Raw genomic sequence first — 14944 nt, 5'->3', positions numbered from 1 at the left:
AGCATGTATTACTATTTCCTGCTTCCAGATAAAGGAATGGAGCATCTTAAAAACATAACCGCATGACAATGAGGCTGGGTTAAATTTGGCTGCCCTACTCAGAGGACAGAGTTTGTTTAGTAAACACTTAGAGGGCTCAGTGTTCTTGTCAAGGTCAGCTTAGCCTGAACAGACACCCCCTTGGGCATTGCTGCATGTCAGTAGTCAGACCTGAGTTTGGGGTTGGAGCTGCTCTTGGCCCAGGTTAAAGGATTGTGCGGGGCTATCCAGGGAACGACCTGGTCCTCCTCTGCGCCCTGAGTTCCCTGACGAGCCACCCTGCACCCTTTGCCCTGGCCCTGGCGCCTTCTTGGTGCTCGGATTCCAACAACACAAGAAAGAGAACGGTGTGACAGGCACTGGAGATCAAAGCTGGATTCCCATGCCCTTGGGGTTCTCAGTAAAATCGGGTGTTGACCTGGAAGATCAACTCTGACCCTGCCTTTTTGTAACCAGAGACAGAGAATTCCCCAGCTCCCCGGAGCTCTGTCCCCACAAAGTCTGGGATCTGTCAAGGACCCACTCCATCCACATTTACAGACCCCTTCTTTTCTGCTTCTCTCCCCTTCTCTCTCCTTCCCCCTCTTCTTTGTCTCCCCATCTGCTCCTCTCCCTCCCCACACCTCCTGGCAGAGATTTCTATAAGGATACACACACGTGGCTCTGGCTTGGTCAGAGAAGAGGAGGACATCTGGCCAGTGGACCACCAGGTATTATTGGGCATTCTTAAAACGCCATATGGGCATTATTCAACCCTGCACGGTCATCCGGGGCGGGCGGCCAGGGAGTGCTGACCAGAAGTTTCCTGAGGTGGTGACAGAGGTGAGGGACCAACCAGGCAATTGCATCGTCTCTGGGCTTCTCTGGACCCGAAAGCCCTCTCTTAGGCTCCAACCAGTCAGGGTTAGCAGGCAGCTACTAACTGGGGGGGAAGTTGCAGCCCCTCCCAAGATCATGGTTGAGAAGAGGCTCAATGGCTAAGAAGGGGGAAGGTGGGCGTGGAGAGTCCAGTGTGACTTGTCCCAGCCAGAGCATTGCTCTGCAGGGCGTGGTCACTCCCGCGTACTGGACCCCCAGGGCAAGACGGGGAGCGAGCTGGGGAGAAGGGTGGCGGACCAGGGCACAGCGGGGCTGACAGGAGGACACAGAGGGGAAAGGAGCGCGGTGCTCAGAGTTGGAAGGTTCCCAGAGAACAGGTCAGCCCATTACAGCCTGTGACACAGGCCCCTGGGCAGAGTGGCAGGGCCAGTGATTGCTGCTATGTGGCCACTTGGAACCACAGTCCGGGCACTTCAAAGGCCACTGAACACGTGCCTCGGCTTAGTCTGGTAGTCTGGGGCTTACCACTTTCTCTGGAACGTTCAGCCCCAGTCACCCTACCTTTCTGCCAACCCATCCCTCTTCTTCCTCTTAGGATAGGCCCACAGAAAGCTCTTGGGGAGCTGGAGCTCTGGGTAGAATCCTAGCCCCAAAAGAAGACCCTGCACCACCATCTCCACGCTCGGACAGGGAACCCCTGGGGCAGCAGGGTGGCTCCAGCGGACCTCACTTACATCCTCCCCATCCACCGTTTGATACACACAGCACCGAGGGCCGGGGATCCCTGGTGCTGGGGGGCATCAGTCAGAGCCCAGACCGTATTCTGCCTCTGCACGGCCCGTGTGGTGGCCGTTTGGCAGGCAGAGGCCACGTGGGCCACTAACAGCCCTGCCAGGCTGAAGGCACAGGACCTGCCGTGCAACCCAAGTCCCATCTCATATCCTGGGTGTCTGGAAAAAAATGAGACCTGTTGCTTATTCGTTCATGTAGCCTTTCTTTCAATTATCACATGCATGTTAAGTGCCTATTAGGGCCAGACACTGCTGGAGATTGTGAGAATTATAAAATGATAGTGATGCCATCCAGGGATTTAAGTTTAATTATAATGATAATCATAATTTTTATTAATTTATTTATTTTTAAAATTTTATTTATTTATTTACTGGCTGCACCACGTGGCATGTGGGATCTTAGTTCCCCGACCAGGGATTGAACCTGTGCCCCCTGCAGTGGAAGCTCGGAGTCTTAACCACTGGACCACCAGGGAAATCCCAATAATAATTTATTGAGAGTTTATTACATGCCCACGATTGGGCTACAGGTACTACTATATTTAAACTTCAAAACCATCCTGTAAGGAGGTACTATTATTATCCCCACTGGGGAGATGAGGAAATTGAAGCTTCAGGAAGTGATATGACTTGTCAGCGCAGTGCAGAGCGAGAATTCCACTCTGGCAGCTGGCTCGGAGCCTCTGAGAGGAGACCGCACAGCCCCTGAGCCCCTTCCAACCTCATGCCCTGATTTTAGAGCATTCACGTGTTCTTAATTCATTTAAAAATAACCCTCTTCCTCTTACAGATGAGAAAACTGAGGCCCAGAGCAGAAAACGGCCTGGGAAAGTCACCCAGGGAGTTTGTGGCCCCTGCCAGGCTATTAGCCCCTGCACCATGCTTTAATCTCTGGGTTTCAGTTTCCTCCTGCGGGAGACCGGACAGGGCTGTTAGGTGATGTTCCCCCCGTTTTGAAATTCTGACTGTGTGATGTTATCATATGATGTTTTTAGGGAAACAGAAAGCACAGAAGCAGGAACGGACCAGCTGAAACTTGCCTCAAAGTCCCCCTCCAGCCCATACTTACCCCAGCTTGCCCCACAGGGAGTCAAGAATGTGGAAATGTTTTCGTGCCTCAAGCATGGGTTTTTAACTCAGCTGATGGGATGTGTGTGCGTGTGTGTATATAATGTATATATATTAAATATAATCTCCAACAGCGGAACTGACAGGTCCTAACAGCTAGAAATGAGGAAATATGCCTTAGAGTCCTAGAGGTCTGAAGACAAAGAGAAGACCCAAAGTTACTGGACCTTAGAGCTTGGGGCAAAGGTTATCTGTAAACATGGTCAGCTGGATCCTTAAATGGTGCCCTCACATGGCCCCTCTCAGCCAAGCTGTGCTCACGTCCACCTTTGCCAAGGCCCATGGCCGCCCACCTGTGAGCTCCACACACCCTCGAGTCCCAAGAAGCCTTGGTCTCAGCCTGGTTCCTAAAACAAAAGGACTCCCTCACTCTGCTGCTCAAAGTTTTGCAAGGAAGTAACAGCAGGCTGGCCTGGCATCTCGGCTGCCCTGGAAGGAATTCCTAGAGCAAGCCTGAGATTTCTTGGCCAGGTGTGACTAGAAAAAAAAGAACCAAATTGGGTGAGCCGGGAGTATGAGAGGGTGAAAAGTTGGACTAGGGATGCGCTCAGTTTCTTTTTGGAGAAATGGATCCCACTGCCTGAAAACTCAGGGAGCTCCCAGAGTGGGGAGGGGGTCATTAAGGGGCCACAAGGGCCTGGGGGGGTAGGACGGAAGGAAAGGCCAGGCTCAGGGTAACTGGCAGAGTGGAGGCATCCCTGGTATGGGCAGCGGCCCTTGAGCCTGCAGAAGGGCAGAAGATAGAGTAAGCCTGAGGGCCACGGTGGGCCCAGAATCACAGGCTGTTACTGGGCTCGATCCTGGCCAGTGGCCACTTTGATTGATCAGGATGAAACAGGCTATTGCGGGAGCTTTCTTCCCCCGCCTCCCCTTCCTTCCTGGCTAGGTTCACAGGAGAAAGTGGGATCCAAGCCAGCTGCTTGCGCATGGCACCTGTAGACACTCCCCCGCAACCCCCCCCACCCTGCTTCCTGCCCTGAGTCTGGCTGCCTCTGGTTGCTGGGCCACCGTCAGGGGGCTGCTGCACCTTGATGGGGAAGACACCTGATTCCTAACTCACCTGCCCCTCTTGCTGCCTTCACGCCTCCCTCCTTCCCAGAGATCACATTCTGAGAGATCACATTCTGAGAACCCCGCGTTGTACTGCGTGCTAGGAGTAACCAGGTGAGGACAGGTGAGCACAGGTGGGGACAGGTGGGGACAGGTGGGGCAGCCAAGGCTCGATGCAGCTCCTATCTTTTCCCCAGGCACAGAGGAAAGGCCCAGGGTGGTCTCGGGACCGGTGGGACATGAGTGATGGACTTACCTGCTGTCTCTCCTCTGGGGCCCGGCTGGCCTGTCACCCTTCCCTGTCCGGAAGCAGTGTCCTGGGCCAGGTCAGTGGCAGGGAATGCATGAAGAAACAACCACAGGGATTTTTAGGGGCTGGGATCCAAAGACCAGCCTATGGGGAGCCAGGTGAAGGGCATGGTTACTGTATCCAGGGGTGGAACCAGCAGGCAGGCCTCCTGGTCAGTTCCTGCCCCACCCAGGGCTGTGCAGAGCTCAGAGATAAACTACCTCGGTAGGAGTCCTGTAACCCATCTTTGGGCAGGTGAGCATTCCTGATGCCTCGCCCAGCCCCTGACCCCCAGGGTCCTGCTTTGGTCTGCCCTCAGGCTCGCATTGTGACTTCTGTCCTGGTCTCGCCTCCTCCCCAGTGATTCAAATTGCTTTGGAATTTCACTCACCAGCTTTTTTCTGACGCACATCCTGGGAGCCTGGCTTGGAGCCAAGGAACAACACTGTTGCTTCAACCCCATCAGTGATTAATTTTGGCTCCCCGAGCTAAAGGCTATATAGAGTTGTGGTAAAGGAAGCCAGGCTGGAGAAGCAAGGGCGTGCGCAGGGGGGACCCGGGGTGTGGGGTGGGGCTGGGCAGGAAGGCTTTCTTCCTGCTTCTGCTCACCTGCACACAGGTAGAAAACAAACAGCAGGAAAGCTATTGGCTTGTTGTGATTAGACATACCTGGCTGACCAGCCAGGAAACTCAAGAAGATGGAGCAAGGAAGTTCAAAAACCTAGGCCGACCTCTGTGCTTCTTGGATTTCTGGATCTCGGTTTACCCTTTTGTGAGTCTTAACGGTTTGACAGCCCCTAATTTTAAATGCTAAAGGCAACAGCCTGGTTACTTCTTTGATGAAGCATCCGTATCACTCCCAACGGCTTGAACTCTGTTACCTCCCCATTTTGAATATTACGTAAGGGACTGCCCGTGGGTGGGATTGTGGAGAAGAAAAGGGAGGGCTGTCATGACAGTGCCCTGGGCTGGGAATTGAAGAGCTGGATTCATTTCCAGGTCAGCCGTCACCCCCTTAAGTGTCTCATCGGGGAAAAGGGAGAGGATTCCCCCGGTCCTGACAGCGCTCACCTCCTGGGGTCTCTGATGTGTGCCGCAGTAGCTTGCAGTGGCTGCTTGGCTTAGTGTGTCTCCCTTAGCTCCCCCTCCTCCAGAAGGCAGTTGCTTTTCCCATCCCCTCACCAGACTGCCCCTGACCTCTGATCTCCCCCAGCTGCCCAGGACTCACAGCCCCACCCTGTCTCTACCAGCAGTTCTGTTGAGAAAGGAAGGATTCTGTGGTCTAGCCCCCAAAATGACTTCAGGTCAAGAGGGTTGGCCTGTCAGTGAAGGTGATGCCCAGAGGTCTGGCCAGTACCCTATTCTCTGGTAGGGTAGGTCTCATCTGCAGGGGGCCCTAGAGAAGCGTGCTGTCAGCCTTCATCCCACCTCCTCCCTCTTAGGTACCCTCGAGGGACCACGATCATTTGGGAAGATGTTGAGGAGTAAGGAGTGGGGATAAGGGAAAGAGTCTGTGCCTCCATACCCATACCAATGATTATAATCAGGACATTTTTTCAAATTAAATCACCTTTCATGAGGCAACAATATATCATGACCAGATAGGTTTAAGAGTTTGGAATCCCGAGTCAAGACTGAGTTCATATCGAAGGAGTTCCACTTACAGGCTTTGGACATGCTGCATGTTTCCTTCTGTAGTTGTTACATTTCTAAGTGATGTGATATAGGATATATTAAAGTGTTACACATATCCAAGCTATAAAACACAAGGACCCAAACAACTGTGAACCCTTTACTCCATTTAAAAAGTATAACACAACCAGTGCACTGCAGGGTTGAAGCTACAAATGTGTAACTCCCCATTCCCACTGCCCGCCTCTCCAACAGAGGGACCCCTGATGGCCATTTCGTATTTGTCATTTCCTGGATGACTTAAAAATGTTTCTATCATATTGTGTGGGCATCCCTACATAATATACTGTTCAGGTTTGCTTGTTTGAAAGTTTTGAGAAGTGTTGTTGTACTGTGTGTGCATCATCTTGTTGGACTTGTGCTTTTCTCAGCCTCATGTTACTAAGATACAGCCACACCGATGTGTGCAGCTGGGTTCCATCATTTTCACTGCAGTGTCATTTCCAGGGCTACAGCATATTATTCTGCTGTCCAGTTTTTTGCTATTATGAAAACCGCTTCTTTGAATCTTCTTGAACTTGTTTTCAGGTGCACACGTTCAAGCATTTCTCATTGGGTAGATACGTAGAACTGGGATTGCTGGGTTACAGTGTACGCACATGCTGAACTTGACAAGATCACACCAAAGTGTTTTCCTAAGTGGCTGTAACACCAGCAGTGGAGGAGAGTTCTAGTTGCTCACATTCTCATCACCACTTGCCTTTTCAGACTTCAACTTTGCCTCTTCTCTGTTGGATGCATGATGGTATCTCTGTGTTTCTCTGATTACTTACAAGGGTGAGTGGTTATCTTCATACGTTTTGGTACATTTGTGTTTCTTCTTCTATGAGGTGCCCATTCATGTCCTTTACCATCACTTTGTTATCATGAGTGATTTGTATGAGTTATTTATATATTCTGGAACTAATATTTTTTAGTAATATAAACATTATATATCATAAAACATAATATATTTTAATATAGAAAAAATATTTCTAACTTTTTCAGCTGTATGTGTGATAAATATTTTCTCCAGGAGTATGTCTTGTGCTATGACTCTCTCTTTTTTTAAATTAATTAATTTATTTTTGGTTGCGTTGGGTCTTTGTTGCTGCGCGCGGGCTTTCTCTAGTTGTGGTGAGCGGGGGCTACTCTTCGTTGCGGTGCAAGGGCTTCTCATTGCAGTGGCTTTTCTTGTTGTGGAGCACGGGCTCTAGGCACATGGGCTTCAGTAGTTGTGGCTCGCGGGCTCTAGAGCGCAGGCTCAGTAGTTGTGGCGCAATGGCTTAGCTGCTCCGCGGCATGTGGGATCTTCCCGGACCAGGGCTCGAACCCGTGTCCCCTGCACTGGCAGGCGGATTCTTAACCACTGCGTCACCAGGGAAACCCTATGACTCCCTTTATGGTGGCTTTTGATAAACATGCATTCTTAATTACATTGCAGTTGAAATTATCAAGTTTTCTTGCCTGGCTAGTGTATGTTATGTCTTGATTAAGAAACCCTTTCCTATCCTAAGGTAATAAATACAGTTTTCTGTATTTTTTTCTCAAACACGTTAAGCTTCGTTTCCTGTTAAGATCTCCATCTGAGTTCACTTTTATCAATTAGGTTTTCTGCTTGTTTTTGTTCAGAAAAAAACGAGTGTTTTATTTCTAAAATATTTCTCTGGTTCTATAATTAACAAGTGCTCATTAATAAATATTAATAATTGCAGAAAACTTGGAAAATATGAAAAATTAAAAGCCACTAAAACTTTCACTACCAATAGATATAGCTGTAAAAAATACATAGTATAACTCTAGGTATATAACATTGCATTCTTTTCTTTTTTTAATTAATTAATTAATTTATTTATTTATTTATTTTTGGCTGTGTCGGGTCTTCGTTTCTGTGAGGGCTTTCTCTAGTTGCGACAAGCGGGGGCCACTCTTCATCGCGGTGCGCGGGCCTCTCACTATCGTGGCCTCTCTTGTTGCGGAGCACAGGCTCCAGACGCGCAGGCTCAGTAGTTGTGGCTCACGGGCCTAGTTGCTCCGTGGCCTGTGGGATCTTCCCAGACCAGGGCTCGAACCCGTGTCCCCTGCATTGGCAGGCAGATTCTCAACCACTGCGCCACCAGGGAAGCCCTGCATTCTTTTTTATATCTTATTTTTTCTGGTTATACAGGCTCATTTAGAAAGTAGAAAATAAAGGAAAATAGCGTGTATTTAGGCTACTTTGAAAGTATTCAACGTGCCTCTCAACATTCCAGCTGGTTATTCAGAAGCAGAGTTCTCCACTGGTGAGAAGATTCCAGATCATGGTTGTTACCCCCACCAGTGCAAACACTTTCTAGCCTTATCCTTGGTCAGCAAGAGACTCACGTGCACCCCATGGAATAAGCATATTGTGAGGGGGACCCTCAGCAACCCAACATAATTTGAAATGGGCCCAAGCAAATCCCACAAAAACAAATTGAATTTGAATACTTGAATACTTTATGGAACCATCCAAAGTATATGAAATCAGTTATTTATTTACTTATTTACTTATTTTTAATCTGTAATTTTTTTTAACATCTTTATTGGAGTATAATTGCTTTACAATGTGGTGTTAGTTTCTGCTGTATAACAGAAAGCAGTTATTTAAATGATAAATAAGTCCTACCTCTACCAAAAACATTTTTTCCTTAAGGTAGAAAATAAAAACGTGAGTTATGATCATCTTCACCAAAACCAAATACTATCCCCCCACATTTTACTCACACTTTGCTATGGCTAAACTGTGAACCTCAGACTTTCAGCCCTTTTTGGTGAAACTCTTTGAGCTCTATTTCACTGGATTGGTGTAAAAGTAGGGTCCATATTGGTGCAAACATGCTACATGTCACCTTTATTCCCACTTAGGCATGTGGCCGGCAGAGCTAATCAACCAGATACCCACTATGAGGCTGGAAGCTGCCTCACAATCCCCAAGAAAGACTCTCTGTAACAATGAGTTGGACTTGGCCCAAAAATCTGAAGTCTGGTTTGCTAGGTAGTTCCACCTTGGTACACTAGAAAGACTTGAGAATGAGAGCGCAGAAAGAGGAAGCAGCAGACGGCTGGTAGGAGAGCCGAGCCCTCCCTGGCAGGTGGAAAGGCCAGGGCACTGGGGGAGGAGTTCCAAACAGACATTGCCATCTCGCCTAGACACTGCCCTTGGCCTGCGTGATGGAAACAGTGGTGATGGCCTCAGGCCAGTAGCCTCTGAGTTTTCCTGCATGTGGGCTGGGTGGAATGGTGAGAGGACAGAGCTGGGAGCAGTGGAAGGCTTCTCTCTTCTAGTTCTGCTGCAGAAATGCCTGGGCAGGTCCTGATGCTTTAGCCTCTCCAGTGACAGACATCACCATTTATAGATGGGGGCCTTTGAGATACCAGGGGGGAGGCCAGGGGTTGGGGGCGTGGGGGGAGGGGTGCCAGCTGCACCAGAGTGTGAAGTGGTCCAGCTAGTGGGCTGCCTGGGCTGAGCAGTGTGGTGCTGCGGCAGCTAGAGCTCAGCTGACTGGGCTTGGGGCCAAGCCTGGGCCCTACACTCCCCTGCAGGAGCCAGCACTGCGCCGTAAGAGCAGTCCGGCTAGAGTGGGCCCGCTCTTCATTCTGCACCCTCTGGAGAGCAGGTGGAGTTGCTTCAGGGGCAGGTAGGAGGAGGAAGGGGCTGCAGACGGTACAGATGGTACCTCACTTCTGTCCCCTTTCACCCTTGACGTCCCCTCCACACACCGCCCCCCACCCCGCTCCCACCCCAATGCGACAGGAAGAACCTGTACCAGCTGCAGCTCTGAATTCCTGGCAGGGACGTGGCGGCTTATTCACATGAATCTGGTTGGCAGAAGGCTCTGCTCTCGAAACCAGCCTACTTGGAACCATCTCGAGGGGGCTGCCCTAGTGAGGAGAGCGTCTCACGGCTCCAATGAAGCAAAGAAGAGCGAGGATGGGGGAAGGGTGGCCACCACAGCTCAGGAGGCTGCCACGGCTGGGAATGAGCTGGGGGCAACTCCACCAGGCTTGCCCCAAGCTCCCTTTCTTTCTGTCAGCGATATAATTCAGCATAGGTTTGAAAATCATTGTCACCACAAGCAGAGTTACAGAGACGTTTCACTTTTACCAGTGGTTGAATCAACTCCAGTCCACATAATCATTTATGGAACCGGTTACTTACGGCAGGCACTTTGCCAAGCACTGACAACTTGCTTTTGTGATAGAAAATGAGATTGTAAGGAAAAAATATATTCTGACAAGCAGACCTTTTGTATATACTGCAGTAGAATTCTAGAAAATACATTTATAAATCTCAGAGGAAAATCAGTAGGTAGTTTAGTACTGGAAAAATTGTGACCAAATTCTTTTGCTTTAATCTCGACAAACAGATAATGGCTCACACTTGAAAGGAGCAGCTTAGAGCGATGCAGTGTTTTCTTTTGATTGGCTACGGCTGAAAAAGAAAGTTAAATATAGGAAATTTGAGCAAATTAAAAAACATTGTTTTGGGGTCAGAGCTACGGAGTGAACTGCACTTAATGCAATCAAGTTGAAACACAAATTTGTAATTTGGGATTGCTAAAGTATTTGGGACATCACACAAAGCTGTTAGAAAATTAGCTTCCATGGAATTTGGAGCACTAATTTTAAATATCCACACAGTTTGTTTTTTAAAAAAACTTGGTGTTGGACTTTAGTCCAGACTTTCACTTTGAAGATGGGTAGGATAACAATCAAAATTGTCCTGATTAAATGAACTGACCCTTCTGTTTTTCAAAATTATTAAGGAATTTGACGATTAAATGAATTCTTATTTCTCTTCACACTGGTAAGATAAATACACATTTTTCAGTCTGTCCTCATAAATATTCTAGTGTAACAATTGAGTATTTAAAATCTGAAGGATTTTAATTTACTAGTAAATTTTTTTAGCAAATAAAAATAGGTAAAGAGCATAAAAATATAATTCATTTCAAAAGGAAATAAATATGGAAGCAAACATTTTTTTCAAAGGCTTAACCTCAGTTATTTTTAAAAATTGAAAATTAGATCAATTTTAGTTTATCAAATCAGTAAGGATTTTTTTTTTAATGATAATACTCAACTCCATGTGCTTGGTGAAAGCATAAATTAGTAAAACAGTCCTGGAAAATAATCAGATGATACATGTGAGAACCCACCCAAAGTCCAGGAGTTGATATAAAGATGATTTTAAGCTGAAGACATTTAAGATGCAACAGATGCAGAAAGAAGCCTCTTAGAGCTTCCCTTATCTGACTAAAAGCAGAAATTTCTAGGAAATAAGTCTGCCATAAATTATTTCTTCAGGGTGGACCTATTCCTCAAATAGATCAAATAAAACTTACCCCACATCCCTTTTCTGGGGAATTTGTATGAACCTGAAGGAAACAGAAGTACATCTAATGAAATAAAATTTATACTTTAAGGCAGGACAAGAAAAATTAAACATAAAATTCTCTTTCTGTGTCTGTTTGGGCCTCCTCCCTCCCCGATATGCCCTGTGCATCTGCATTACACGTTAACCAGAGCTCCTCAAAGATGGCAGTGCCTGCTCAACCCTAATGACCTTTTTTTTTTCTTTCTTCTGATGCTAGCAATGTAACTTCCTAAAATGTAACTTTCCCAGCTCGGAAGAGGGTCATGATGACTTGCTGCTCACTTGCTTTGTGCTTTGTATGTGTTTACCTGGACTATGTATCTTTGGTGACCTTTTTGTAAAATACCAGTATATCATTTTGATATATGATCCTTTGTCTCAAAAAAGTATATGACTGTACCTTCGGCTTCCAACAGGCAGAACAGTTCTTTGAGCTTTCTGAGAATCTGCTTCCTGAGTTCTAATCCTCAGTTTGGGGCTAATAAAATTCCCTTCTTTTTCTTCTTGATAGTTAATTGAATTTTCATTGACACATCTCATACCTGTATAGACAAATATCATCACAAACTTTATCTCTTGTTTGTTCTGAAAATCCATTTATCTTACCCAAAGAAACCTATTTATTCTTCCCAGAGAAGCATTTCACTCCTCCCACCCTTTCCCCTACTAAGTAAGGTACATAAGCCTTTAACTCTAACCACTTAATGAGCCAGCTACTTCATTTGTTGGCTCTCATGTGTACCCAAATAAACGTTTTCCCCCGTTAATGTCTTGTTGATTTAATTCACAGGCCTCAGTTACTAAACCTAAGAAGGTAGAGGAAAAGCTATATTTTTCCTCTCCTACGTATATACTAAGAGAAAAGAATTCGTATACTTCGATCCAAGAAAATTCTAAGCACAAAAGAAGTGAGGAAAAGATGTACATATAGGATGTTCACAACACTAGAAATAGGGGAAAAATGAAGAAAAAAATAAACTAATTATCTTAGTCCATTCAGGCTGCTATAACAGATCATAAACTGGATGGCTTATAAACAACAGAAAAATATTTCTCACAGTTCTGGAGGCTGGGACATCAAGGTGTTGGCATATTCAGTACCTGGCGAGAGCCCATATCCTGGTTTATAGACAGCTGTCTTCTCCTTGTGTCCTCATATGGTGAAAGGGGGAAGGGAGAGCTCTGGGGTCTCTTTTATAAGGCCACTAATCCCATTCATGGGGGCTTTACCCTCATGACCTAGTCACTGCCCAAAGGCCCCAACTTCACATACCATCACACTGGGGATTAGGTTTCAACATGAATTTGGGGGGGAAGACAAACATTCAGTCTATTGCACTAAGTGTCCTACAATAGTGGAAGGTTTAAATAAATGATGGTATATCCATAAGATGCAATGTGTGTAGCATGCCCTCTCTCTCACATACACACACACACACACACAAGATACATGATTGTTTATCAGTATGATCTCAGTTAAGAGAAACTCATACATGAGAAAAAGGATTGAAAGAAATATCACAAAATGTAAACTGTTTTTTTCTAGATCTTGAAATGAAGGGTCTTAAAATTTTCTTTCTGTATATTTTGATACCTTCCAGATTTTTAAAGTAAGTCTGTAATATCTTCTGATGGGAGATGGGGGGAAGAGAAGCACAAAAGGTAATTATTTACCAAAATAGTAAACAAATTAATTTGCAAGGAAGAAAGGAAGGAAAGAAAAAAGGAAAGAAATGTTTTGCCAGGTCTTTTCTTTCACTTGTAAAATGTCACTAAAGCAATAAATTTGGGTGGGTTTTTTTCTTAAGGTACAATCTATATTTTATTTGTTTTATTGCATCCCATAGGTCAGTGATAAAAGAAAATGTAATGTAACTCAAGTTGATGCATAAAGTTTCAACTTGGTATGTTAAATAACTTGGTATAAAAGACTCTAATAAAGATAAAAACATATATATTTATATATCATGACAATATACAAAAGATATAAGAAGTTAGGCAGTGAATTGCTTATTATAAATAGCTTTTAAACTTGCTTTTCAAAGATAAGAAAACATACAGGAAGTTAAGGAAAAGATATCTTCCATGACTTCAACATCAGATTGGCAATTCTTTTCAGTTCTTCTACCTCCATGTTACACATTTTTATATATTTTTTGCTTTTTATTTATCAATCATAAAAAATATTACATTTTCTTATCTTTCTTCTAGCCTCATGTTGTAAGGTGTCCTTTATGTTTATAAACTTTTTAATTATAAATATTCGAAAACATACAGAAAAATTGAAAAAAGAAGCGCAATGAATACTCATATTCCCATTACCTAGACTTAACAATTGTTAACATTTTTCCTTTGTGCTTCTTTTTTTTTTTTTTTTTTTGGCTAAAACTTTTCAAAATAACTTGTAGACATCTTAACAAAAGTTTCCTAATATCATCTACTACCCAGTCGATATTCGTATTTCCCAAATTGTCCCCAATACCTTTTTAAAAAATTTATTTATTTTATTATTTTATTTTTTATTATTTTTTGTCTGTGTTGGGTCTTCGTTGCTGCACACGGGCTTTTCTCTAGTTGCGGTGAGCGCGGGCTACTCTTGTGTGCGGGCTTCTCATTGTGGTGGCTTCTCTTGTTTCAGAGCACGGGCTCTAGGTGCGCAGGCTCAGTAGTTGTGGCACACGGGCTTAGTTGCTCCACGGCATGTGGGATCTTCCCAGACCAGGGCTCAAACCCGTGTCTCCTGCATTGGCAGGCGGATTCTTAACCAGTGTGCCAACAGGGAAGCCCCACTCCCCAATATCTCTTATAGTTATTTTCTTACTCAGACCTTTTGAACAGTTGCCTAATATTACCATCACTGGATGAAATTAACCAATTCTTCTAAAGTTGACCTGCAATTATCAAGGAGCTTTTTTTTTGCAAATTTGTTCTTTAAATGAGTGTTTATTGAGCACCTACCATGTTCCAGCAAAGTGCTGAGTGCTGGAATGATGGGGTGAAAGTCATTCCTGCCTTTGTGTAGCATATGGTCAGTGGACAAGGAGTCTTTTCTTCATCAGAACATTTCTAAGTTAGTAGAAAGGGGGGATACTGAGTCAAACAGTGGGAGCTTGCATCTTGATATGTATACTGTTATTGCCTTCCCCCCCCCCCCAAAATGTGTTCAACCCATCATGCTGTATCAACAGAAACAATGTTTTTGACATTTACCAACTGAAAATGACAATATCCCCTCTTTTGGAATTTCTCCCTTTTTTAAAAAATTGTTTTCCTTTTTGGTATTTCCCTGAGCAGAAAATGACATGGACTTTTCTTTATTCCTTGATGATCATAGCGGATTATTCTTCCCAAGTCCCTCCCGTTGCTTCGATTTGGCTCTGCTTCCACCGTCCTTTCCTTTGATCCTTTGGCCCCAGTGTTCCCACCTCCAGAGCATTCCTGCCCCCAGGGCAGAGATGCCCTTTCACCTCTTGCTGGCTGCCTGCGGCCCACTAGGTTGTCTGCAGCCTGGTCTGCACTGTCTCAATCTCATCCTGCAGAAAGTGTTTTACAGCTTCCATACTCCCCCGCCCCAGGAGTCCCCTCAGGGTGATGGGCAGCCAGGACTTGTCACACTGCAGGAAGTGGGAAGGACAGGAAACAAGGGAAGGAAAGGGGCCACCAAACTGGAAGGATCTCCTTAAGCTGGTTCCATCTTTTTCTCCTAACCCACTCTTCACCATATTCTCAAGAGCATCCCACATAGTACAGCGTGATGGC

The 14944-nt window shown here is 45.5% G+C and overlaps 1 protein-coding gene across 9 annotated transcripts in view; it reads left to right on the top strand.

The window, feature by feature from the left end:
- Positions 1-3733: 3733 nt before the first annotated feature.
- Positions 3734-14944, top strand: part of PEBP4 (phosphatidylethanolamine binding protein 4) — a 265326-nt gene continuing 254115 nt past the window's right edge. For 5 of the 9 annotated variants that reach the window (XM_082470754.1, XM_082470751.1, XM_082470750.1 and 2 more), the window contains exon 1: positions 4052-4153. In XM_082470754.1, coding sequence (XP_082326880.1) covers positions 4067-4153 — 87 coding nt within the window. In that variant the 5' untranslated portion in view covers positions 4052-4066. Of the gene's footprint in view, positions 3952-4051; positions 4154-14944 lie in introns of those variants that run through there. The other 4 variants (XM_082470757.1, XM_082470756.1, XM_082470753.1 and 1 more) reach the window with 4 other exon arrangements.

This window comes from Balaenoptera physalus (assembly GCF_965194825.1).
Source record: "Balaenoptera physalus genome assembly, chromosome: 7".
NCBI classification, from domain to species: Eukaryota; Metazoa; Chordata; class Mammalia; order Artiodactyla; family Balaenopteridae; genus Balaenoptera; species Balaenoptera physalus.
Note: the sequence above shows the minus strand (reverse complement) of the source record. Positions and strands in the feature narration are given on the sequence as shown.